The following is a 27,912-nucleotide window of genomic DNA, read 5'->3' as shown; positions in this document are numbered from 1 at the left end:
ACATATATAGAAATACTTAAGGATATTCTTCAAATTCGGATTTCGTGTCTTGCTGCAGGTCCCGTCGTGCGTAAAACTGCGAACTTAGCTTTTCGTTTAGACAAAACCGTCAGTGGGCACGTTCACAAAATAAATATTGCGTTAAGTCACTAGTATAATTGAATGTTGAAATACTTGAGTTAGCATTTAGTAATTGTTTTTAGGTTTAAAATCCTTGGATTAGTCGGGAAGAGACAAGCACGCTCCCCCTACACTCTGATAAAAGTTTAACGTAATTTTGACTTACGTGCGAATGTTGTTTGAGTGTACGATGAGAGTAGAACGTTGTTCCCTTTTAACAACGAACCTCATTCATCATCAGCTAGTTAGGCTGGCACAATAGCTTTTAATTACTACCTACTGTGTCCTTTCTTTTTATAAATGTATGCAGCACATTCACACTCTTCTCCTCCCTTCTAACTGCTCATAAAGCGACGAAAATTACCTCCTGAGAATAGGCATAAGTTGAGTGTAACGTCCTGCTTTACCTTGTTAAGTTGGCAGCCATTTTTTCCTCTGTAGTACTTAGAAATCAGAACTAGCCATGCGATGCATCATTTTGCAGAAAAGAAACGGAATTTTATTAAACTTCTTGTCTGTGAGAGATAAATACTCTTAATCGAAAGATAATAAACAATTTTCCTGGCAGTGCACGCAAGGAAGATGGTATATCCCTTTTTGGGAGCCAGTAAAGTCGTATCAGATAACCCAAGTTTATTTAGACTTAATAATAGATTCTCCCGTACCTTGACTGCAGTTCTAATAATATAGGAGAGGTTCTACTTCCGGTGTTGCTGAAATACCATGGTACCGGTAGCTCTTAATTTCATCAATTAGTGCAGTATTAATTGATTTTTGTAGCGTCCTAAATTTTGATAAGGTAGTTGTGAAATTACATTCGGGAGAGGGTGGGTAAGAGTCACTCTGTCGGCTGGCTAAGATGCTTTTTCCATGGTTTACCATTTTCAGACCAGGAAATATGCTAGAGCTGTACCTAAAATATCAATGTCAGGATCGCTTTCTTCCCAGTCTTATCCCTCTCTGAGTAAAACCAATAACAGAAAGAACTAATTAGTAAGTGTTCCTCATTTCCTGCTGAAAATACCGCCGTGCGATAAAAGCCTGTCTTACATTCATTACCATTCGTCTCTATTTTGCGCAGCTCTTTTCGTCGTCACGTAACTTCTGAATCCCATTTTATTCCTTGATCTCTTCCAAGTATTTTTTCCTGGGCCGGCATCTTCTTTTCTTCCCTAATACTTTTGCTTAACATGTGTTGGTGATGAAGGTGTTGTGTCTAATGGTATGTCCTGTAAATTTGATTTCTTTTAACAGCTTCTCCTTCTTTTTGACTTATCTTAGTACTTCAACATTTGTTTTTCTTTCAGTTTGTGTTCATGTAATCACACTTCTCTTTATCTGCATACCGCGCTGCTCTATGGTTGACTGGTTAGCATGCTTATCTTTGTTCAGTTCCCGATCGGGTCGCGGATTTTAAATCATTGGTTCTGGCTGGAGGACGGGATATTTGTGCGGTCTTCCACATTACATTTCTTTCTAGGCAGGGACCATCTTCACAGACGCGCTGTTCTTGTCATTTTCCTCCAAACCCGCATCTCATTTGCTTCAAGATGAGTCTTTTCCTACTTTTCTAATGTCCAGTTTTCACTTCCATTAAACAGGGTACTCCAGGCAATTGCTTTTGCAGAAGATTTCCTAGTTTCTATGTTGACATGGTTACAAGGTAGAATATATATATATATATTTTGACATTAATGCATGTTTTGCTACGGCTGTTCTACTCTTCACATCCACCAAGAATCCGTTGTCTTCTATGGTCATACTTTCGAGATAACAGAACTGTTTAACCCGGTATATTTAAATCCATCAATCTTTATATTCGGTTTGATGTCGGTTGTTTTCTTTACTACACTCATTACTTTAGTTTTCTTATTCACGTTTAATTTGCATTGATTGAGACTTTCGAATAGAACTCGTAACATTGATGGAATGCCAGTCAGAAGATTATAAATTCCAATTTGACTATTAAGAGACTATTTTGAACAACTTAGTCTGTACTTAGAATTCTGTGTTGTATGTTGTTGCCGCATATTACTCATCTAGGGATACGTAGTCGAGGCAGTAAAAGTGTACTTGGTTCATCCTAAAGGACGTGAGTTCGATTCTCCGAAAGGAAGTTAAAACATGTTCAGGATACGAAGATAAATTTGGAATTCAAGAGGACAAATTGAGGAATTAATTTATAGGAAGATGAATTGGGGATGGAAAAATAATTTGCCAAGGAAGACGTTTCTTTCAAAATTAGTTAAGAAAAATTTAGGTTATCAACTGATAGGGAATCTGCCATCTGGGCAACCGCTCTAACTACAGATGGTAATTGAATGTTCATATGGCTACACATTTGATCACATCGGATGATGATAGTAATCTGACTACGAAAAAATGAGACGTTGTCATTGGAAAGGCAGTTCTTCAAACTAACGAGCAATTCACAAATGTATTGCCTCAAACTGCTCGCCGTTCACATCCAAGCATAATCGGTATGCACTCTACTCCAAGATGCGCATTCCTATTCCCATCCAGTCATTATCAAAGCTGTGAATGATCTACATTTTGAATGTGACTGTTCAATAACTGAAGGATTCTCTGTAGAATAATAATTTCAGTCAGGTCGATTAACATTTTCGTTCATATGGAGCACAGCAAAAGAGCAATTTGTGAAACCAACGTTCGTCTTTTTTTACATTCCCTCGAAACGGATCCACACAGTTCCAGTAGTCTATCAGGGCCATACTAGTTCAGTTCGTGAACAGAAATCGATTCGAAAGAATGCTTTGTCTCAAAGCAGATTGGACTGAGTGTTACCAAACTCACTTACATCTTGGCGGGTCAGTTTCAGCAGTTTATATGTCCAGCACCATCTTGCCTAATGACGTAAACTAAGGCACGCCACTCTTACCTAACATGAATAAAAAAGTGAATTTTCAAATTTTGATGCAATTTATCATTTCTTTCTGTACTATTCCGTAATATACGACATTTAGCTTAAATGTGAAGTTATATTTCTGACTCACACTTTAGGTTAATTCTTTGGACAAAGGCAGCTAAACACTGTTTCCCACCGAATACCGGGGTTACAAGTTGAAACCTTTTACTTTCTACTCTGCCTGGAACCCTTGTGGGCTGCTCGAAGATGGTTTATATTTTGTAGTATCTGAAGCCATTTCTTTTTTGTTTCGACTCGGTTAATTTATAATTGTTAGGTTCTTCAGTCTGCTGAAACTGATTTTGAGAAATACTTTTATAAACTACCTGAGAAATATATGGTAACAACATTATACTTAAAAAAAGAAACAACTTCGCTAAAATAGAATTCATGTTCGTTCTTCAAAGAACATCATCGTATTCTATCAAATCACAATAATCACAATAAATGTATAAATATTTATGTTTATTTCTGTTTAAATACTTAGGAACTTGAAATCTGGAACTCATCTTAATAATGCGCGATTCCAACTGGCTAGTCAGTCCGTTCAACTTTTTCCCAATTCGATATGACATAATCGTGACAGAGTGAGAGATTTAATTAATAGATTAATGGCGCTCCGATGAGCTGTAGGCTTAGAATAGTCCCAAGACGATTGATGAACTTAAGAAAGAAATCACCATGTACTTAAACTCAATTATATGGGGAACCCAGCACAATGCGTTCGAAAACAGTGCAAAAGAATCGAACTCCACCTTCAGCAGCGAGGACGATATTCCCAGCATCTCCTGTAACGTAACAGTGACAAGTAATCTACCTCAGTTTAATTCATTTAATACATCTTCATGCCGAATATGTGTGTATGGTTGGTCGGAAACAATGTGAAACGGGAAGCGATCTGATTGGCTAACTTCAACTGCTGATAAAAAGACAACGCCGCGAGATATCGACTTATTAAAAAAAAGTATCAGTGTGACCAACCCTCCAACGCTCAAATACCCGGTTTACGTTGTTTCCGACCAACCTGAATATTAGTTAAGTTTAGCGGGATTCGTTGCCAACACAACTGATCGTAGTGTAAATGAGTAGGCCATCTCGCTGCGGAGACAGTTTTGACACGCACTGTAGTAGTTGCTTACTTGGACAATTCTGATTAACAATCCGAGGCCAAAAGGCTTCCCATTTGGCACAGACTATAGTAATGAAGTCTTAGGAAGGGCTGCCATACGTAATGAATTTTTAACAGCAGAAAAAATGTAGGAAATCGGCGTAACTTTGTCGTATCATAAGAGTAGAAAAATATTATCAGCTGATGAATACCCGTTTTCAGGCGCGAGATCGTAGATGAAAATTATTCTGCCTCAACATCACTCTCGAATGGACGGGCGTCAAAAACACTGAACTGTCTTTCAGACAGGAATACAATTGTCGAACCGGTTACCGAGGAGACCTATTAAAGCACGTCAAATATTTCACAAAATACTGAATATCTTGAAATGCACATGTAAAGGAATTGATTTGTTTTTCAGCGTCACATTTGCATTGTTTTATTTGCATGTGTGAATAGAATCATGAGAGTGTAAGTGACACGGAGTGCTATCGACACGCTGGAATTGTTATTGTGCGATTGATGTTTACAACGGCCGTATCGGAGTTGAAGTGTGTGGTTGTGACACACAATAGTAGCGCTTCTATAGCAGTTGACGTTAGAAGTGGCGACACAAATTTTATACATCCGCAGTTTGAACGTCAGTGTCACTATGGTGGAAGTTCGTAAACTTCCTTCTGTCGAAGATAAATCTTGGTCTTAGAGTTGAACCTTCCACGGTCTGTTAAATTAGTATTACTTTCTTTGTCCGTGATGGACCGTGTTATTTTTAACGTTGAAAACGTTTCCAAAGTAGGGGTCACCATACTATGAAAAAACGTAAAATTAATCAGTTTCCTCAGTTGTGCCGAAAACTGAAGGGCTAAAGGGTCCGGAAGGTTTCAAATTGTGAGTCTTGGATATCTCTATCAAACCAAATTTCGAAAATCACTTTCAGCCTAAATGCAGTTCCGGAATGACTACCTAAAACCGCTTGTTTAAAAGAATTCAGATCTTAGCCAAATTAACTGATTTACATACTTCTTCCTGTACTGTTTTCCTTGGTTCAATACCCTCAGGTGTTTTAAGATTTTTGAAAAATGCTCGTAGTGGTGCTTAAGTGAAACAGTGCATGGACTCACATTAGCGCTCGTAGTGGTGCTTAAGTGAAACAGTGCATCGACTCACATTAGCGCTCGTAGTGGTGCTTAAGTGAAACAGTGCATTGACTCACATTAGCGCTCGTAGTGGTGCTTAAGTGAAACAGTGCATTGACTCACATTAGCGCTCGTAGTGGTGCTTAAGTGAAATAGTGCATTGACTCACATTGGCGCTCGTAGTAATAGAAAAAGGCAAACTGTAATCTGATCACGACCGACTGGATCACTCGCTGCGCTCAAGGAGCTAGCTAGAGCGACGCATCAAGCCGGCCGTGATCTGATCGATCGGATAACGATGATTAAGAAAAAGATTGCAATTTTTAGGAATAAATGAAGAATATATTCTCATACTTTATTATATTTTCCTAAAATTCGCAGCTCACATCCCTAGGCTGTTTTAAACATTGAGTTGCTTGCTTGAAGTGCCAGAACTGTGGATTTTTATGTATAGTCGCTCAAAAATAAACCGCATTGTATTGTTACAAATAAAACACTGACTTTCTATCACTCTGATTAATTTCAGGATGACCCTCTAAATGCTCACACACAGTTCAATTCAACCATGAATGACCAGAATCCATTTTCAGTATTCCAGCAAGATGCGAGTATAGCAGATATCTTAGATTCAGGGGGTGAAATGAATTTTATCGGGACTGAAGTATCTAAGGCATTTGATAGGGTAGATCATGGGAGAACTGGACAAAGGAGTGATTGAATGGGTGGCTATATTTCTAGAAATAGAACTCCATTATTTGCTGGTCATATACAAGTCTTCGTCCTCTTCACAGCAGGCGGCCAGTTAGGTGGTATACCTGGACGGGGGATAAACCTTATTGACACGCCCCCCTTACTTCCACTTTTCCTCCAAACCCTGTCACCCCACACAGCAACTGCGTGCAGACAGCTATGTTTGACCACAGTGCTACTGGCCACACAACACACGATGACTGTTCCTTGGTTCGATTCCAGAGACAGTCCAGTAAGTTACTTAGTACTGACAACCAGACAGTAAGATTTCACTTCATTGTTCTACACACAGTACTCCAAGGCAGTACGCACAGTATTCTGTTCCGTATTTGACGATACTCTCACTTCGTTGGGGTGCTGACGGCAGCCAACACTACTACAGACGTCCTCAGTCCAGCCACCGAACTCCAAAACTCAGCCCAACACACTGATTCCAATTCTGACTGACTTACCACGGCTAGCCTCCTTTATATAGGGTGGGTGATAAGTAGCGGAAAATTAGCGATCTGGCTAGAGACGGAACATTCTCGTTTTCTTCCCCTAAACGCAGGGGGAAACCAGACGAAGAGAACAATACACGGAAAGGCCGGCCATGCCATCCAGGCCGGCTGGGAGCTCCCTAGTCGTCTGACTCACTAGTCCCTTCCAGGAAGTACCGAAAGGGTGTACCACAGGGCTGACACGTAACTGTATTGTTAGATTTTTCACAGGTACTCTTACCTCAGGAATAACTAATCCTTTAGATATACTTATTGTTGTGGGTATCCGTAGGGTTGGTATTTACATAGGAGATAACTTATACTAAGATTAATTCAAATAATGTATCAAATGCGAAAAATATACAATACCTTGCGCTCATTCTCTTTTTGAGTGACTTTAGGCCGAGAGGATTCGTCTTGCTAACCACACGACACCTCATAATCTGAAGGCCACAGGGCTGAGCAGCGGTCGCTTGGTACGCCATGGCTCTTCGGGGCTGTTGCACCATGGCATTTGGTTTGATTTGGATACGTTATGTACATATTGCCGCCGTTCCGTGGAGACTGTAACAAACCACTAACTATTGCCCCACTGTTGGGTGACAATTGTAATCTACTTCAAACATCCACCCTACTGTTAGACGCTAATTTTAATATAAATAAAATATAACATTTCATTGATTGAAATATTTTTTTACCATCATTGAGTGTAAATATCAGTTGGCGACTTGCAATGAAATAAAATTGAAAATGAGTGAATAAACAAATAAAAGACGATACCGGTACTACTACAACTATAATTTTCCGAAAATGCAGATAAATTGGCGCCAGAGATCACGATAGGATCCCTCAATTTAGAATATTAATAACAACAAGCGTAAAAAATTCTACTCGGGTCGAGTTCATAGAGCTGAAAAACTAGTATTCTGGTGATTGGGCCTTACCTAACGCCACGGAAACGAATAAGCGGGTAGGGAGTGCACCTAGGTTCTCCAGTAACTTCTCCACTTATTGAAAATAAACCATCTACATTCAGATATAACCATTATCTGTACATAAGCACTTCCTTACCACACAATACATATAAGATAGCAGACACTCAATAAATATTTACACCTGCTTGAAGACTCCCCATATACCTTCAGCAATCCTTGAACAAAAATAAAAGCAGGGGAAAAAACGACAGCGAAGACTCCACTACTGTTTTTAGTGAGTCAGATGACCAATAGTTACAAAGCATATATTTAGATAATTGTCCTTCACTGTCTCTGTGTATCAGCACAAATTGTCGGCTATCACCATCAACACATGGTATATCACTTTGATGCTGTACCTCTTTTTCACTGATACCAACACTTGGTTTTAGAAACACTTTCGCATGCACAAACATACGCTGTCAGTCTGTGCCTTGAAATCTAGCCATAGATTAATAACAGTTGCCATATGATATGAATACCAAGATCACTACGTTAGCACAAGAGTTGTATACATATTAACAAGCAAACAACACTATTCCGCCAGTACATAATCAAACGTACACTCGTTAAAATTTATTTATTTATTTATTGTCTTGTTTTATATGGCGGGACTCAGGCTATGAAGCCTGCTATTCTGTCCGACCATACATACACCTACATGAAGAGTTAAATATACACTAAATTATCTACAGTTTAATATCTTAAGGTAGCAATTAAATGTTTTAATTAATCTAAAACTTAACTATGATCTAATCCTACTATGTTATAAGAAATCATTATTATTTATTAACCAGGTTTGACAGAGTTTCTTAAAGCGGAGGTGGTTTGACACGCTCCTAATTTCAGCAGGTAGGGAATTCCAAATTCGGCTGGCGGCGACTATAAATGATCTACTGTAGCCAGTTGAGCGGTGAATGGGAATGCTTAGTACTGCGGTGGATGATGATCTGGTAGGAATACTAGAAGGTGATGCTAGGTAATGGAATTGTGTGGCAAGGTATTCAGGTGTGTTAAGGTTCAGTATACGATGTAACAGGGAAAGAGTGTAAATTTCGTCGCTCTCTTAAGCGTAGCCATGAAAGCCTAGCAAATGCGGGAGAAATATGGCTAAACCTTGGTATATCTGAAATAAATCGAACGCATGCGTTATGTGCCTTTTGGAGCTTGATGGAAAGTGAGGCATTCAGGTTACTGTATACTACGTCACAGTAGTCGAATATTGGCATTACCATACTTTGGATAAGCAGTTTTCTTACATTTTGGGGGAGTAAATCTCTGAGTTTTTTTAAGGGAATGTAAGGAATAAAACACTCGCTGACATATACCTGTTACATGATCGCTCCAACTAAGGTTTTTATCCATTATCATCCCTAAGTTTTTAACTGTGTCTTTGAATTGTAACTGAGTGCCTCTTAATGTTACTGAGTGGGTATGGATGTCTGTAAGTCGTGCGTGGGTTTTTTGGGTAGCTAAAAGAATACACTGTGATTTTTGGGCATTGATCTTTAGTGCATGGTCATCGGTCCACCTACATATTCTTCCTAGGTCGTCGTTCATATTATTTATTGCAGTCGGTAAGTCACGAGGGTGTGCATGTGTATATATCTGTATGTCGTCTGCGTACACATGATATTGACAATGTTTAATTACTTGTGTTAGTCCTGAAATGAAGATCGAAAATAGGAGTGGTGCTAGCACTGACCCCTGTTGTATTCCAGTCTCTACAGATTGCCATGAAGAGAAATTTTCACCTGTAGATACACACTGCCGGCGATCAGAGAGATAGGAATACATCCAGGATAGTGTGCTTTGTGAGAAATTAAGAGCACGTAATTTTGCTATTAGTATGTCCGTGTCAACGCAGTCAAAGGCCTTACTAAGGTCTAGAAGAGTTAAAACAGTAATTTCTCCCTTATCCATAGCTACTCCTATGTCATTTGTAACTTTAAGCAGTGCAGTAGTTGTGCTATGATTGCTTCTAAAACCAGACTGGTATATGTCAAGAAGCATATTGTTATTTAAATATGCGGTTATTTGTCTGTGAACTATTTTCTCCAAACTTTTGGACAGAAATGGTAAAATGCAAATGGATCGATAGTCTTTGGGTTCCACGGGATTGTTGGTCTTGGGGAGGGGGCGAACAATTGCATATTTCCAAAGGGAAGGGAATATGCCGGTTATCAGTGAGGTATTTATGATGTGGGTTAGAGTTGGTAGGATTACATCTAGAGTTTTTAACAGTAACTGTGGAACAATCTCGTCACATCCTGTCGCAGTTGTCTTTATTGATCGTGCAATTTGTCTTACTTCTGCAGGAGTTACGAGGGAAAAATATAACTGTTCTCCTCCATTGTTAGTATTGCCATTGTATAGAATTTTGTTAATCGTCTGTTCTTTTGTTGTCTCGTCAATGTTAACGGGTCTTGTAGTAAAGTATTGGTTTAAATCATCCAGTGATATTTTAACGTCAGCAGTATGTATTTTATTTCCGCCTATGCCCATTTTTTTAACGGTTTTCCAGATTGTTGTCGTGTTTCGGGTTAGCAAAATGTTCTGTGAGTGTCTTATTTTAGCATTCCTTACGGCCTGTGTGGTTCTGTTACGAAGGGTCTTGTACAGGTCAAAATCGTTTGGTATTTGGCTAGTTTTAAATTTTCTGAAAGCTTTGTCTCTCTCTGTCATTAAGTCTCGTATTTCCTGCGTCATCCATGGAGCCGCAGGGCGTGTTACGCGAGCAGTGCGTTTTGGCGCGTGTTTATTAAGGAGAGCTAGCAGTTGTGTGTTTAAGAACTCCACTTTATCATCTATATTGTCTAAAATATGGACATTATGCCAAGGTATGTTTGCTGCATCTTCTAATAGGGCTTCGTTATTTATACGTTTTAGATCTCTGAATGTAATTAATTTAGGTCTGTACTTGGGGCATTTAAGTGAATAAGCTAAATAAATTAAGTCGTGATTGGATAGTCCGCAAGCAGACATTTGCCCGTGGGTCAGTACTCTGTCAGGGTTATTCGTCACAATTAAGTCCAGTAATGTATGTGACGTGGCTGTGTGATGTGTTGGTTTAAGTGGCAAAATCGTCATGTTACAAGATTTAAATATGTTGATTAGTTGTTTAGTCTCAGTCATTTTGTCGTTAAGGATGTCAGTATTGAGGTCTCCTAGTAATAAAACATGCTCATACCTGGGTAGGAGGTCAAGTAAGATGTCTTCAAGGTCGGTGATGTATCCAATCTTTGGTGGGCGATACACAACACTCAGTAAGTTCGCCGTCATGTTCCAGAGTCATCGTAGTAATGTCCCTCGACCGCGTTCTGCAAAAGTATCTGGACTTCTTAATCCCCCACTCTCATGAAAATCCAAGTTCCTGCCGGCCCGGCTGTCCAGTTATGAGCGAGAGATATCCAGTGCCATGGTAGCGTTGGTAATACGTGTATCTAGCTCGACCGCGCCCGCCGAAGCCTGGACTCTCCCCGTGACTCACTAAAGTTTCCCTCTGATGTTTTCCAAACCTGGAAATAGCTCTGTGTTTCCCAACTGCCTGTAATATCTAACACGTGGACCTTCCTGCTTCAAATATTCTAACCTTAATACACCTATAAAATAATAATATCCTGAAATAAATCCAGCGTCGGGATATGGGGACTGATTATCTTGGATCGAGTAGGGGTTCATTTGTCATTTTTATTATTATTTTTTTATTTTTACAATTTACTTTAAGTCGTCTTGACCCAGATAGGTCTTATGGAGATGATGGGATAGGCGTGCGAGATAAAGTAAAATCTATTTGCGACCATCTAGAAAATTTGGGAACATACAGGACTTCGAACTTTGCTCTCTGTTTTGAATCCCCGCTGGCATTGCTTGGGAAACTTCTCTTTTGTAGAATGTGTATAGAGCTAAAAGGGAAAACAGGAAGATCCAGATGTAAATATCCTCAGGTGGAATTCCTTTCCTTCTCCTCTCTGGCCACTCACTCCGCCGCGCAAACCACAGAACTAAGTCTTCAAAACACAAAATAAACAAATTTGTACCTAAGTGACAGACTGCTGAGGAGGGAGTCTTTGGAACGTGCGAGGAATAGTCGCATCTTCGTTTGGACTACCACCTTTAACAAAATCGGATATACTGAGCCACCTTCACCAATCCATAAACTTCTCTCTCTCTCTCTCTCTCTTTCCCATTCCAACGATACGAATACTTAAAACTTGCGCTTGCCACCCAAATATCTTTTGCTGCTTTGGCAGCGCGGCACTTGAAGTTTGCCTCCATCTCGGTCCAGGATGTGTGTGTGTGTGTGTGTGTGTGTGTGTGTGTGTGTGTGTGTGTGTGTGTAAGGAGGCGGGGAAAGGGAGGGGCGAACTGTAAATAAGCAGTAGAGATGATAGAAGTTGTCAGTCTGAGATGGCTGGAAACCAGGGATGTCCAGTTACAATGGAACTTGCATGCGAAGGAATCTTTTACTGTACACAATTTGGCACTCGCAACCAGCTTCCTCCTTCAAAATCCATCCTAGATAACATATCAGTCTACTTCACTTTCAAAATTTCTTGTAGAGTATTCATCAAAGGCAGAATTGTAGCCAGGATCGACTGATTTGGGGCGGTAGGGGTATAGTTAGAAAATACTGGAAGATAATGAAGTGTCTGTCATAAGGACGCTGGTAGAAGTGAATTATGTTGATATTAAGATTGCAATACCGGTACACTACAAAATCTTACTTTAAATACAGAACAAGAACACTATGGAAATGTAAATGGCGTATGGCGTATAGTGCCAGGAGTGTCCGAGGACAAGTTCGGCTCACTAGAAGCAGGTCTTTCCATTTGACGCCCGTAGGCGACCCGCGTGTCGTGATGAAGGCGACACATACACCCAGGGAAATTAACCAATGATGGTTAAAATTCCCGACCTTGCCGGGAATCGAACCTGGGACCCCTGTGACCAAAGGCCAGCACGCTAACCATTTAGCCATGGACAATATGATTAAGGTCAACAGTTTTATAGCGAATGGTATGTTCAAATTGCAACCTAAAATCCAACCTGCGAACCTCCTTAGAAAATAGATTAATGAAATCTGGTACTTTTACAATAATGTCTCTGTGAATGCTCAAAAGAGCCAACCCATTGAGTCGATTTTCAGTTGTTTATGGTTAGTTTCCGTTTTTGTTTTGTTTGTAAAATTCCACGGGTTTCTAACCCCCCTCACCTTGGCCACGCCCCTAATCAAACAAGAGTTTACGGCAAACTGAAGCTAGGTGCGCGTAACTAGCCGATGGGAAGGGGAGACTGTATTCCCCCACTCAAGGGACGAGCGAGCAGCTACGTAGCTTGAGACAACAGCTTCTTTGTCCCATCCTCTGGCCTGTAAATATCGGTCGTTTGTAGAACTTTGTATTGGTGCCAGTGAGCCGCGTTTGATGCGCTCAGTGATTGTGATTATTAAGTGAACAGTAACATGTATCCATCATGCCGAACTACACCATTGAGCAATGTCTGTTTATTATTGAAACATATACCAAACCATATGACACCGAGCAGTGAATGAGAGCTCTGCGTTCGGCACGTTTCGATTATCATAATGAAATTTCTGCCACACATTCTTCATAGCTAACTTAACATATTAACACAGACGTTATTTGATTGGGCTTCAGGTGAGTCAGAATTTTGTTTTTGAAAGTGCCAAATTGTAATTTCTTTTCCTTAAAATGAACAGTCAAATCTCAAAGAGTATTGCCTAAATAAAGAAATCCCTCCGTTAAAATGTGTATCAATATAAAAGAGTTTCATGGTGAAAATTACACAGCTCTGTGATAAACAGTCACATAGAAAAAGGAACACACATAAAAAATAAGGAACTGAGAAAATTGCAATGTAAACTTTTCTCACGTGTGTTCATATCTCAGTGCATCCCTGTCCCGTACGAATGAGAATCTGGATCTTCCTGTGATTCATACACGTCTTCTAGCTTTCTTTTAGCCTTGTCTCTGGATTCCCTAGCTTTTTTGCACATCCTGAGGCATTCTTTCAGCTTGTCGTAGTCTCTCTCGATCCAACTCCTTCATGGTATTGACACAATTCCTTCCTACTTTTAGTCATAACTCTTGTAATACTAGACATTTGACAATGTTATCTTTTTTATAATTAGACTCTGCACCCAGAATTTCAAATCTTAATGATTTTATGCCTAAAGAAGTGCCATTAAGAATGCGATACCATATAACATTGTTTACCGATTCACTGGGGTTTTTACGTTTGCCATGAAGACACTTCTCCAGCAGCTGGGGACTGGATATATCTCAAAATATGGGCTTCATTTCCTCCATACGGCCAAGAGGAATATGTCTGTGCTTAGAATGAACATAGAGAATTCTTTTTTCTTTTGCTTTTAGATATTTTCACCAGTTATGGCAATGTAATTCATCTCGTTTCCGCTGGCATTGATGGCAAATTTTTTATCGCTAGCTCATGTTTAAATTAAATGTAGGGCAATTTCTAGTGTTTAAACTGTCATGTATTATACATCATTTTAAAGGGAAGACTCCAAGGATTCATAAAATATGATGATAATGACAACTTTAACCTTTCCACATGCTCTTAATGTCACGGCCGCTTCCTTCACACTCTGAGGCATTTCCCATCCCATCGTCACCATAAGACCTTTCTGTGTCGGTGTGACGTCAAATTGTAAAAACGAAAAGATCCATGTAAGGAGTCAAAACGAGCCACGTGATCCTAAATGGGCCCAAGAGAATGATGATGATAATAATAATAATAATAATAATAATAATAATAATAATAATAATAATAATAATAATTTTATGTCTTAATAATTAGTACTATGGTTTTTGAAACTCTAGATAGGAAACTACTGATAGTCCGCTTGCCAAACTCTGTAGGAATAATGTCCAGATTACGGGCTAAAAGGGGAATGTTCACACATGTACCAATGTGAAGAGAAGCATACCAAGAAAGATAGCCTATCAGGCAAACCCATGGAGATGCTTTGTGTGCCGCGCAGTAAGCTGCCCTAGACACAGATGGGCGCCATTTCGAGCACCCTTTGTAGTGAGATGGATGCTAGACCCACAGAAACTGGGCATACAGTATTGTATCATAAGATAAATCTTTAATTGGAAATGTTTCTCTTCCCCATGTCCTTAGCAAAGTTCGCCTGACGTTTTCTGTTTATGCAATCTCTCGTTTGCTACATAGATACTATTGAGTAAGGGAAGTTTAATTGTTTTTGAGGACTTCCAAGTATCCCAGTATTGCGCCGGGAACGAACTCGCCAACTTAGCCTCAGCAACCGAGCACTCAACTGTTTGAACTGCTCAGACCGGCAAATTTAGTTTTGTTTGTTTGTTTGTTTGTTTGAACTTAACCTATTTTCTAATGTTATATACTACAGGAATTCCGAGATAGAAACGGAATACGAGGAGAAAATTTAAGTGTGCAGGCAAAATCATAGTTTAATTTGTGTAGATATTTCGTACATTCTGCATATGAATTCTATGATCATAATCATAATATTTGTACGTCGAGACTCAAGGAATGTTCAAATTTTTCCTTTGAAAGGAAGCTTCGAGTGCATCGAATGAAATGTTGCCAACATATAGGCATCTTCCCACTAAAATAACAACCAAAATTCCTCTAGAAGGTATCTCGTTAGCATTAGATAATCACTATATAATCTTAATAAATAGCGATTATTTTTTATTATCCATCAGCTTAAACGCGACCAGTTTCTAGCCGGTCTGAAAAAATTCGTTTGTGGTGACATCTACAAGTTTTGAAGTGAATGCTTCAAATTCCCAAGCTACTTCTTTGATAATCACGCCAATAATCGCTAGGATTTAAGTCAATCGTTTTCGATTTGGTCGGAATGCCACTAAATTGGCAACACTGCCACAGCTCACTATAATAGTACTCGGCACTTAAGGCTATACAGTAAAAAGCACTGCTGCCAACTTGTCTAGTTACATATTGAAATCACGAGTCATAAGCATTAACAAACTAACCTCAATGTAACAATAATGGAGGTTTCCTTGCCCAAGTAAATGATCAGTCAAACTGTTCATAATTAAGTCGATTTTCTAGCTCAAGGAGGAATTAAGGAAATAAACACATTCTCTCAACCCCTATCAGTTTTGTATAAGTTGCTTTACGTCGCACCGAGGCGTATAGGTCTTATGGTGACAATGGGGCAGGAAAGTGCTAGGAGTCTGAAGGAATCGGCCGTGGCTTTAATTAAGGTACAGCCCCAGCATTTGCCTGGTGTGAAAATGGGAAACCACGGAAAACCATCTTCAGGGGTGCTGACAGTGGGGTTTGAATCCACTATCTCCCGATTACTGGAGACCGGCTGCACTTAAGCGATTACAGCTATCGAGTTCGGTCTCACTCAATTTAATGTCACATATTATTGTCTTAATTTGATATAAGCATTACTATAAGCGTATTCTTCGTTGGTTGCCTGGTGTAAATAATTGAGCTCCCTACTTGAAATTTACTATTACTGAAGTGAAACCACGCTGTAATAACACACTCAAGCAAAATATATTACATGGACATATCCTGTAAGTCATTTTTTTTTTGCTAGGGGCTTTACGTCGCACCGACACAGATAGGTCTTATGGCGACGATGGGATAGGAAAGGCCTAGGAGTTGGAAGGAAGCGGCCGTGGCCTTAATTAAGGTACAGCCCCAGCATTTGCCTGGTGTGAAAATGGGAAACCACGGAAAACCATCTTCAGGGCTGCCGATAGTGGGATTCGAACCTACTATCTCCCGGATGCAAGCTCACAGCCGCGCGCCTCTACGCGCACGGCCAACTCGCCCGGTCCTGTAAGTCAATAAGAACGAAAAGACTAAGTATGCGACCCGTACAACAATCGTGACAGGACAAGGTTATGTTAGGTTAGGTTAGGTTAGGTTAGGTTGATAACAAAATTTCCTTCCATTTCAACCGACTTGATCTTTATAGATCTATAGGAGGTAATGCTACTTTCCTTTTCGGAGGAGTTCTTCAAGATTTATTTTGACTTCTTATATATCCTAATTGAATTCTATGCATACGAATTGGACGAAATAAGACTGTATTAATAAAATGACGCGTTCGTCATTTAACACCATCTACTTTTTAAAGTGTATTATGCGAACATGACACAGTTCTACTTACCTGGTATTATCCAAAGAGACTTCTACAGAAAAAGAAAATATGCTTTACTTATACCCGCGAATGTATCACTAGTGATTTTCATAACACGGCAGCGACAGTACCGTTTAAGCTTGCAAGTCAAGAAAAAAAAACAATCATGAGTACATAGCGCCAACCTGCAAGATTAACAGTAACTGTAAGACAACTTATCGGCAAGTAGGGTCCCTAAACTGTACGGTTCGCGACACTGAGTCGAATCTAACAGTTAGAAAACTATAAATCACTACCTTTAGTGTTAACAGGAGAGAAAGAGTAAGGTTGTACCCTTTGTGTATAAGCTTACATGGTAGGGAGTACAGAAAATATTTATTCCTCCCGTCATCATACAAATCACGTGTTCATCCAGTCACTCAAAGCGCATATGATCTGGATTGGACCAACCATACGATGGCGAGTTCTAAGGAAGATTACTTTTACAATTTCCGTAAAGTCTACTAATAAAATAAACAATATCCCAAAAATTCGATATTAAAAGTAAGCAGATTTTCGACCAGCAACTAGACAGACACATTTTTCCGCCAGATGAGGATATCGAAACAACTAGAACTGGTTGGAAAACAACCAAGTTGGCAACACTGATCAAAGAATTCACTCCGCAGTGGCCTTTGAGCACTCTGCTGCTTTGGTGCGGGGAGGCGAAGGGTGGTACTTTATTTGATTGGTCCTGCACTGCGGTGGTTATTTTCCGCGCTTGTGTTCGGTCTGGGGCTTCGCAAGAATGGGAAGAGGTGCTAGGTTCATCACGATAAGAGGAAGACGCGTTCTAATTGTGTACCTGTGTGCCTTATCAGAGCGTCTCAGATGGAACAATTATACAGCGCCCGTCGCTAATCCGTGATATATACACAGGCTGCCAGTGAACTCCAGGACCCTACCACTGCATGCCGCTGATAACGGATGAGAGCGCTTCCTAGTGACGGGATTAAAATTGATATCTCATCTTGAGAAGAGAGAGCAGTCCACACCCTTGTTCTAATGAGATTCTGTTCATTACTCACTGGGTTATTAGCTTCCACGTGTAAGCTAAAGGTCACCGCCTTCTACGGACCTTTTTTTTTTTCTGAGGTAGGACTCCACAAACTGTCCCACTTCATCACCTCCCTAAGAAATTGTATTATTAGCCTTTTTAGGATTTTGATTTTATTTACAGTTAGTGATATTTTTTAATGTTTTATTTATATTGCTTGGCATCGTTTCTTTACTGTATAATTTTATGAGGGTTTGTTTTCTTTTTCCTTCCGGATCCATGTGGTCACCCGCAAATATGGTCGGTACTCTTTTGTTGAGAAATATATTATAATATTTTTCATACAGATTGGTCATTTTAACGTATTAAAATGAAATTCAATATAATGTGCTGTTTGAAATCAATGCAATTAATTATTAATTCACAAACTGCAAGCCAATATTCAGTAACAATGATGAAATGTTTAATTACTTAACTAACCTGTCACCATAACGTATAGTTCATGCAATTTCCTCGTTAACGACCGGCACGCTTTTTAAGCCTAGCTGGCCGGCTGTGTTTACATTCCTTGTCCGCGGAGTGCCAGGATTTACCCAACTCGAAACACAGCGCCGTCAACTCTCCATTTCTACTGTATAGCCACTGTGAACGAGCAGCGAGAATGGAGAGAACTGCGTGCAGCTGTACAACACTGGAGACCTGACAAGTGAGCCGGCTTCAGAACCGGCACGCTTTTTAAGTACTCCACGTGGACTGTCACTGACAAAGCACAGCAGAGTCATAAATCTGGTTACTGTTGCGGGCTGATACTGCTTAACGTCTGAGTCGCCGGTCGTTCACGAGGAAATTGAGAGAACTATAACTTCATGTCATCCTTAAATGAGTAACCAGTCTTTGTGTGGTAGCCTGAACTCATCGTACAACATGGGTACTCGGCGGAGAGTCACAGCGTTCTCACTCAGGATGGCCACCTGCTCACTGTTCATCGACTCCTACCTCGGTCTGCAGACGGCCCGTCACACACGGAGTACGACAGTGACTCCGAGGTGACGTCAGCGCTGGATCGTCCTATTGTCTTCCTACAACATGGCGTGCTGGCCAGCTCGCTTGACTGGGTCCTCACAGGCCCCGACAAGGCACTGGGTGAGTTTTATTGTTTGTTTTTCTTGTTGTTTCCGATTTTGGCCAACTATGGACAGCATAGAAGTTACGACATTTTTTGCCTTTCCTCTCTTCTCTTCCCAGAGAGCATTTTTTCGCTTCTCATGTTCCTCTCCTCTTTGAAAATGACCCGTTTCGGTCTCTTTTTTAGTGGTTTCGCTTCAAATGATTTTAGATTGTCGTCTTTTCTTCTGAATTCCCTTCTAATTTGAATCATCTCTAGTGTAATTCCAACTTCATCCGCATCCCTTTTGACCTCTCCTACCAACTTAGGGTTGGCCTTTAATCCCATGATATGTCTGTAGGTTTCTTGGTCGTCGTTTGTAATCCATCCTTACTAGGTGTCCGTAGAATTCGGCGAGTTATTAACACTTACATTAATGTTCTTTTAACCTTGATTACCGATCGAGTTGGCCGTGCAGTTAGGGCCGCGCACCTGTGAGCTTGCATTTGGGAGATAGCGGGTTCGAACCCAAGTTTCGGCAGCTATGAGTATGGTTTCCCGCGGTTTCTCATTTACCACGAGGTAAATGCTGGGGCTGTACCTTAATTACGGCCATGACCGCTTCCTTCCCAGTCGTAGCTCTTTCCTATCCCATCGCCGTCATAAGACCTATCTGTGTCGGTGCGACGTAAAGCCAATTAAAAAACACCTTGATTCTGATTGAAAAGATGATAGAAGGCTGAGATGGTGAGTATCTCTCTCTCTCTCTCTCTCTCTCTGCGATACAGAATGAATGGCTTTGTCGCTAACTTCTCACTGAGGCAACGGTGGTTTAAATCCCGATTATTTCAAGGGTGATTTTCGAAGGTGGAATTCACGTCTTGGTGATTTCAGTCCCACATAGGACTGTATGCCTCATAGCTTATGGTATAACTGGTAAGTCCCTCCGTGGATCAGTGGAAGTGTATCGACCTCCGGACCCCAACATAGCGTGTTGAAACCCGCAGAGGTACTCGGATTTTTGAAGGGCTAGAAAAGAAAGGCCACTCGACACTCCATGTCCTACGATGTCGGCGTGTAAAAGATTTCTGGTAATACAATTGGTGTTTATCCGTCAACATTCATTAAAAGCTCAGCCTTAGACGCCCAACAGAGATTTGGTTTACTCTACCGTCTATTAGGCCTGGAGTAAAACGGAACGTCGAAACTGTCGAACAGGCAGCCAGATGGCGTCAAATTAAAACGCTTGCACACGATAGCTGAGGCCATTGGATTATTATTATTATTATTATTATTATTATTATTATTATTATTAAACCGGCGAATATTTTCTATGTCATCTTGTATTTCGTGAGATAATGTGTTCAAAATCCACTGTCATCAGCCCTGAATATGCTTTTACGTGCTTTCCCATTTTCACGAAAATTGATTGACAGCCTGTTTTCAGTCATTCGACCGGGCCAAGAATGCAGTGAATGAAGCCTCCATCTAGTGGCGAGGATACTTTCCCATTTTCATACCAGCCAAATATTGGGGCCTGTCCTATCGTCGTCACAAGGCCAAACTGTGTCGGCTCGACGTAAAAAAGTAAAAAAAAAAAAAAAAAAAAAAAAAAACATGTCATGATGAAACAAGTGTGAAATGCACACCCGTTGAAGTCTCCATTCACAGACTAGCAGACGTACGGGCCATACTGCCAATTTAACCATAGAATATTTGCGCGGGCTGCAGGTTTAGGCCAGTATTTTGTTTTGGTGTGCGCTCTGTTCTTTGAATTGAATGCTGAATGGCACTGTAGTTACCTTTCATTGTTTCTTGTAAACAGAAAATGCATTGTCGGCGTTGCCGGAGTTGTGACATTGGCACTAGACTGCTCAGAAATCAACTGAGCAGCTGTAGCCCGCGCAGATATTCGTATTTCGGTGTTGGAAGTGGATGAATTTAAAATCACTCGGTGGTTAGATACAAGTAGTGATGATTTTAGTGAAGGAAGTAACGGTGGTGGAGAGAACATAGTGACACTTGACAATTCAGAGCTCGATATCAGTAAACGTTTGTTGCTGGATACAATCACCAGAGAGCTGACAAAGCCTCTTGTAAGAATACGTGCCAAGACTCTTCTTGGAACTCATCTATATATATAAAATAAGAGTTTTGTCTGTACATTGCTCAGAATTTGAAAATAATGGTATTTCTCTATCGGTCATATCCATAGTAACAAGAAAATGCACTTTTTACTTTTCCGTAATTTCTGTCTGTCTGTCTGTCTGTCTGTCTGTCTGTCTGTCTGTCTGTCTGTCTGTATGTATGTATGTACACGCATCACGAGAAAACGGTTGAAGAGAATTTAATGAAAATCGGTATGTGAAGTCGGGGGATGAACCTCTACAATCTAGGCTATAAATAATTTTACTCACGCTGAGTGAAATGGTAGTTTAGGGGAAGGCCTAAAATTGAATTCTCAACTATTTATGTTATTAGTGGGCGTATTTTAAAGAAAATGAGTATACAAAGTTGGGGAATAAATTGCTAGAATCTAGACTGTCAATAATTGTATTCACGCTGAGAAAAATGGTAGTTTAGGGGAAGGCCTAAAATGTAATTCTCAAATATTTCTTATTAGAAGTGTAGTCGGTGAATGCTAGATAACTAAGGTTATATAGTATTAAATTTCCTATTATTCATGTCTTATACATTGTTACCGTACTGGCTATGATCACCAAGATATTCATGAATTAGATTTTTTGTTATGAAGTCCATATCAGCGCCGAGTAACGAGAAAATGGGTAAACAGTATTTAATGAAAATCGGTATGTAAAGTCGGAGAATAAGAAACTACAGTTTACGGTACAAAATATTTTACAAATCACAGAGTCGAAAGAAAACTAAATGTGTAGGCCTACAATATAGAAAGCTCATAACACTCATCAACAATAACATTACATTGACCATTGTTTGTCGTGATGTTTGTGTCTTCTGTTGCCCCTCATCTCCGGAAGATAGGATTACTGCTGCGTACATAGTAATTTTTATTTGATTTCCGTCGCACCGACATAGATAGGTTTTATGGCGACGATGGGATAGGAAAGGGCTAGGAGTGACTTAGGCCTTAATTAAGGTACAGGCCCAACACTTGACTGGTGTGGAAGTGGGAAACCACGGAATACCATCTTCAGCGCTGCCGACAATGGGGTTCGAATCCACTATCTCTCGGATGCAAGCTCACAGCTGCGCACCGCTAACCACACGGTCAACTCGCCCAGTCGGACAGAGTGTAACAGCCTGCCTGAATATTGATGGGGAGTAGCTGGTGAGTTAGGTAACTTTCTTCTTTAGCATGCCATTCCCCTGGTTTATAAATTTGCTGATACTACTGGTACGTAACACACTGGATCATCATAGCATTCGGGCTATTCAATCCCTACTCTGAGGTACTGATTGGAATGAACAGTGTGCATATTTAGCAGAATAATGCCATATGAGTGTTCATGGCAATCTGCGGCCTGGTCATCCCAGCTCTGGAACTTTGGACTATTAGATCGGCACCGCAATCTAACCGCAGCACTGTTCGTTAAAAGTGATAAAACGTGCGGCTTTCCATTTCATCGAGTATTTTATATGATAGCATTGCTCTTAATCGCTACATTCATACTTACGTTTTTGTAATGACCTATGTTGATTTCAGTTAGGAAAACCACAAAGTCAGTCTTTCTGAGAATCCCGTAGCGAAGCACGGGTACATCAGCTAGTATTTCTATAATTCTTTCTCCTGCGGACTATTGGGAATGAAGTGGGCCGATCATTCTTGTGTGGGAGAGGAAGAGGAATGTCAGCAAGAAAGTGCTCTAGGAAATGTCTAACCAAAAAGAATTTCCTGTTCACTGTAAATAGATTTGTGCGGAATGTCTCAGCGAAGGTTTCGTGTAAACCGTGTTTCCGTGAAGAAACGATTCACAACAATGAAATCAAATGGAACTTAAATATCGTAAACAAATTTTCTTACTGTATATTATTTCTTAGTTTTTCATAGTCCGCCTCTATGGTGTCGTGGTTAGTGTGATTTGCTGCTACCCCTTGGGGCCCGGGTTCGATTCCCGGCTCTGCCACAAAATTTAAAAAAATGGTACTGGGTCCATTCAGCCTCGGGAGGTCAACTGAGTAATATAGGTGTTCGATTCCCAACTCAGCCATCCTCAAAGTGGTTTTCCGTGGTTTCCCACTTCTTCTCCAGGAAAATATCGGGATGGTACCTATTTGAGGCTACCGCTACTTCTTTCCCTCTTCCTTGCGTATCCCTTCCAATCTTGCCAATCCCTCACAAGGTCCGTGTGAGCTTAGCAGGTGAGGTCGCCTGGGCGAGGTATTGGTCCTTCTCCTCAGTTGTACCTTGATGTGGTGGAGATGGGATCCCTTACTAAGTCCGAGGGAAAAATCAACTCTGGACGGTAAACCTATTAAGAAAGATAGATAGAAAGAAAGAATTGTTTTAATGGAAGTAGAGTAGTCTATTGTGTTTGATATTTCTACGTTCCTTTACTTGTTCCCCCACTGAAGATTTCATGAAAGCTTGTGATAAAACTCAGTTTTATTCAAAGAGTTAATCTTTTTCTCTTCATCAGAAAAGAAACGCCATTAAGTCTTCAAATTTAGTACCTATTGGCACTTGTTCTAAACTGTAAAATAACACTAAAATAAACTAGTGAGCGAGAGTCTCTCGAATCAAATTATTGTTTGGGCTTCACATGTAATCCATGGGGTAACGATCTAAAGTTTTCTACTGCGAGTGTCCGAGGGTTAAAGTTCCTCTAAGTAAGTCCCTTTCCAGGGTATATTGTTACGATATAGTTTTTCCAATTCTCTTCACTTGAGGTGATATCAATACAACATCGTGAGGTGGAGATCAATGAACTTTAATCACATTTAACTACAGGAAGCAGATAAAGAGCACGGCTTATGACAGCAAGACCAAGGTAACGGTAGTGTGTCTACACGCAACACATTTCTTTAGCCTTATCTTCTGACTTACTAATTCACCGTTGTTGTATTGTGCTGAGTTCCCGGGAAACAATAATTTAATGAATTCTTATTTTGTCAAAGATATCATGTGGTTGCATTCGAACTGACAGTGCCAATAAACTGTGTTTTGAGATCAAGTTGCTGGGTTCGATTTTCGCTCAGTACGGTGGTATTGTAAGATGTTCAAATACAGAAAGGGAGGTGTCTTGTGTAGTTGGTCAGGTATGTACGTCCTATGCTCCGGGTAGTATTACCAAGTAAATGCAGTATCGTTTGGTATTGAAGGGTGCATATATGCGGGCAGATCCTTGTGAGTAACTTGCTAGCCTGTTGAAGAACTACCAGCAATCACGCATCTGTCAAGAGCGACTGTCGTTGAAGAGCGTATACATACGTCTTCTATTTCTTCTTATCTTTCTTGTTTCGTTTTGCCCAGAGTGCGTTGGAACTTGTTCATTGGCTGGATGACTTTCGCCTTCCTGTTCTTCCAAAATCTCTTCATGAGCTCAACTGTGTTGCCTCTTCCATTCTTCTCACCACTTTGTACCAGTTCTGCTGCTAGTTTTTACCACAAATGTGTGCTTATTTACTGAGGTTCTGAAGACTGCGACTTTTCATGATGTGTTTCCTGATGTTCTATTCACTCAGGTCTCCTCTTGTTTCACCCAGCCAATTCATTTTCCTGTTTTGGGATTTTTTTTTTGCTATTGGTTTTACGTCGCACTGACACTGATAGGTCTTATGGCGACGATGGGACAGGCAAAGGCTAGGACTGGGAAGGGAGCGGCCGTGGTCTTAATCAAGGTACAGCCCCAGCATTTGCCTGGTGTGAAAATGGGAAACCATGGAAACCCATCTTCAGGGCTGTCGACAGTGGGGTTCGAACCCACTATCTCCAGAATACTGGATACTGGCCGCACTTAAGCGACTGCAGCTATCGAGCTCGGTGTTTTCTGAATTTATTAGGTTGAATAAACTTTTTGTGAGTCTATTATTATCCATCCTAAAAATGTGTCAAAAAATGTCAAACGTCTCCTCCGTACAGTTTCGATGAAACTATCTGTGTAATTATAGAGGTATGCAGTTCGCACTTTGATCCGAATTCCATTTTCTTCTATGGGGCCGACAATTTTCCTAAGAACGTTACGTTCTTAGTTTTCAATATCTGCAACTTAAGAATGATCTCCTAATGTTAAGGTTTCTCATAAATATAGAGCTTCCGGTAGAATAACCGTTCTGCAATGTTTCAATTTAGCATTACTTGACATTACTCTTTTATTGTAGTGATCCTATGCTCGTCTAAATGCCCTCTGAAGTTTTGAGCCCCTTTCGGTATTGGCCAAACTGCCTAATCCCTAAGGAAGAATTATTTCTTCAAGGTATTTTAAAAAAAGGTACCTGTGGTGTTTTCCCGTATGCCGCTTCAATGATACCTTTCTTGCAGTTTTGCTGAAAATTCGACGTGACTGTGCTTGGTTTTCTCGAATGATATCTGAAGGCCTACCTGTGATGCTATTCTGTGTTGTGTAAATTTATTAATTTTATGTTACTAAATAACATTGATGATGAGTAGGCCTAAGAGAACTTATATAGCTGACAAGGGGAAGTCGCCATGTGGATTTCTAGAAAAGTGTTAAAAATTTGAGGATTTACCCTTCATTAAAAATATTTTATCCCTGTTGGAGCGTCTATGTCAAAATTTTACATTTACAATCTATCCTCAATTTTTTATTTCGTACTTGTGTCCGTGGTATAGTCGCTACCGCATTGGCAATATGAACTGAAGTTTATTTTTTCTTTACTGATACATCTTTACTTCTTTCTTTCAATAATTTATTTTCTGTGGTCTTTTTTCTTTTAGAGCTGTTTGAATATTTTAAGAAATTATTCGCCTTTATCGCTTGAACAAGTTGTAAGTTTTATTCGTTAGAATTTAAATGCAATGTTGTCGGTGACGCTACGTTCATTCGCACTGCGCCGAGTCTAATGCCGCATCGCAGGAGTTCTTCCCTCTGTTCCACTCTGCTGCACCATCAAGCTAATCTTTCTGTATCCTAAACTCGAAAAAAGGAAAGAAAATAAGGGATGTATCAGTAAAAGTAAAAGAAAAACTGACCAAGGTCAGACTCGAACTCGAAACCTTTTCACCGTCAGTGCACTAGGGATCACGCCACGGAGACAAGTCAGAAATAGAACTAAAAAAGATTGAGGCTAAATTTTAAACGTACAGTCATTCTTTCCTTCATTCTTTCTTAATCCGTTTACCCTCCAGGGCAGTGTCCTGGAGCGTTAAGACTTTGGGGGATAAAACTGGGAAGGAATACCAGTACCTCCCCCAGGCGGCCTCACCTTCTATGATGAAAATGGGCCTTGTGGGGGGGGGGGGATATCGGAAGGCATAGACAAGGAAGAGAGAAGGAAGCGGTCGTGGCCTCAAGTTAGGTACCATCCTGGCATTTGCCTGCAGGAGTGGCAAACTACGGAAAACCACTTCGGGAATGGCTGAGGTGGGAATCGAATCTTCCTCTACTCAGTTGACCTCCCGAGGCTGAGTAGACCCCGTTTCAGCCCTAGTACCACTTTTCAAATTTCGTGGCAGAGCCGGGAATCGAACCCGGGTCTCCGGCGGGTGGCAGCTAATGACACTAACCGCTACACCACGGAGGCGGACTTCAAAGTTCCATTTTTTAACAAAATAAGGCCCATTGGCAAAAACGCTCGAACAGGACTAAAATATTTTTCTAGAAAACCACGTGACGAACTCTCCTCGTGAGTGGCTCAGGCGGTAGAATGCTGGCCTTCTAACTCCAACTTGTCAGGTTCGATCCTGGCTCTGTCCGTTGGTATTTGTAGGTACTCAAATACGTCAGCCTCGTGTCGGTAGATTTACTAGCACGTAAAGGAACTCCTGCGGGACTAAATTTCGGTACCTCTGCGTCTCAGAAAACCGTAGAAGTAGAGGGACATAAAGCCGATAACGTTATTATAAAAAAGTTTATAAATTAATTAATTAATTAATTAATAACTTTCATAGTGTTACTTTACATGGTAGTTTAAACTCTTCGTAAACCACATGGGGCTACTGTCCATAATATCCCATTCTTGAAACAATTATTAGCGCATTTTCCTGACGACGAGATGATAGAAGACAATTTGCAACTTATAATTTGATTACAATTTTATAACAGTAGTTTAACTGCGAGACTGGCTTTAGCTCAGTTAACGTAAATTGCTGTGTCAGCCATAACTTTGGTCTGCATCCTCATTACAAGAATCCAGGTCAAAGCCATTGTTGTTTATTGTTACAATTTAGTGGGTGTACTAATTATTACCACAAGTCCTTCAGTTTGAATGAAACAGCGTAACATTTTAGCGCTTTTGTTAAAGTAAATAGGAGTGTCCAGTTCAGAAAGAGTGTGGTGTCAATATTTTTCGATCCTTTTGTTTTGCCTTAAAAACATTTATCTCAGAACTCACAACATCTGATTTCCATCGAGTATTGACCTAGCACTTAAACAGTAATTAGTGTAATACCAAAATTCCACTGCTAAATCGACGGCTCCAAGTAAGTCGAAGGATAGGCGAAATGAGTTACGATCATCACCAGACCGATTACTTCAATATTTTTCACCTGTATAAAAATCGTATTTCCTGCGCCCTAAAACTTAGCAGCAATAATAGATCTTAACGTCGTGTCCTAGGGAATGATAGCACAAAGAAAATTGTAGCTGTAGTTACGATGTTTGATCAGGGGAATAGTTACGATGTCAATACTTAGAGCCGTCGATATGCGGACCCTACCTTCACAGCAGACTTACAGTATGTTCCGTATTGGGTGTATACAAGCTGTAGGATCGTGATCCTGCTCATTTCCTGTGTATTATTCACTCCTCATAACTACTAGGGATTATTTCAGGCCGCTTACACCTCATGGTTACTTAAACTGCTTCTAGCAAAGTCTTGTGTAAGACGATGGAGTCACAACTATGCATAGGGAAATATCAGTCGATGAGGCCCGTTGAACACCTTCAAAATAATGACAAACGAATTATTAGTCTTTCTTACTCCCCGTGGTTCTCAGTAGGCCCAAGCGACAAATAATAAG

The 27,912-nt window shown here is 40.3% G+C and overlaps 1 protein-coding gene across 1 annotated transcript in view; it reads left to right on the top strand.

Moving 5' to 3' along the window:
* Nucleotides 1-27,912, top strand: part of LOC136880840 (lipase 3) — a 133,394-nt gene that overhangs the window by 25,168 nt on the left and 80,314 nt on the right. Inside the window, exon 2 of the mRNA XM_067153384.2 lies at nt 18,592-18,829. Within this exon, the coding sequence (XP_067009485.2) occupies nt 18,592-18,829 (238 nt within the window). The remainder of the gene's footprint in view (nt 1-18,591; nt 18,830-27,912) is intronic.

Source organism: Anabrus simplex, chromosome 9 (genome assembly GCF_040414725.1).
Source record: "Anabrus simplex isolate iqAnaSimp1 chromosome 9, ASM4041472v1, whole genome shotgun sequence".
Lineage (NCBI taxonomy): Eukaryota > Metazoa > Arthropoda > Insecta > Orthoptera > Tettigoniidae > Anabrus > Anabrus simplex.
The sequence above is the reverse complement of the archived record's forward strand: the minus strand, read 5'-3'. Positions and strand labels throughout refer to the sequence as shown.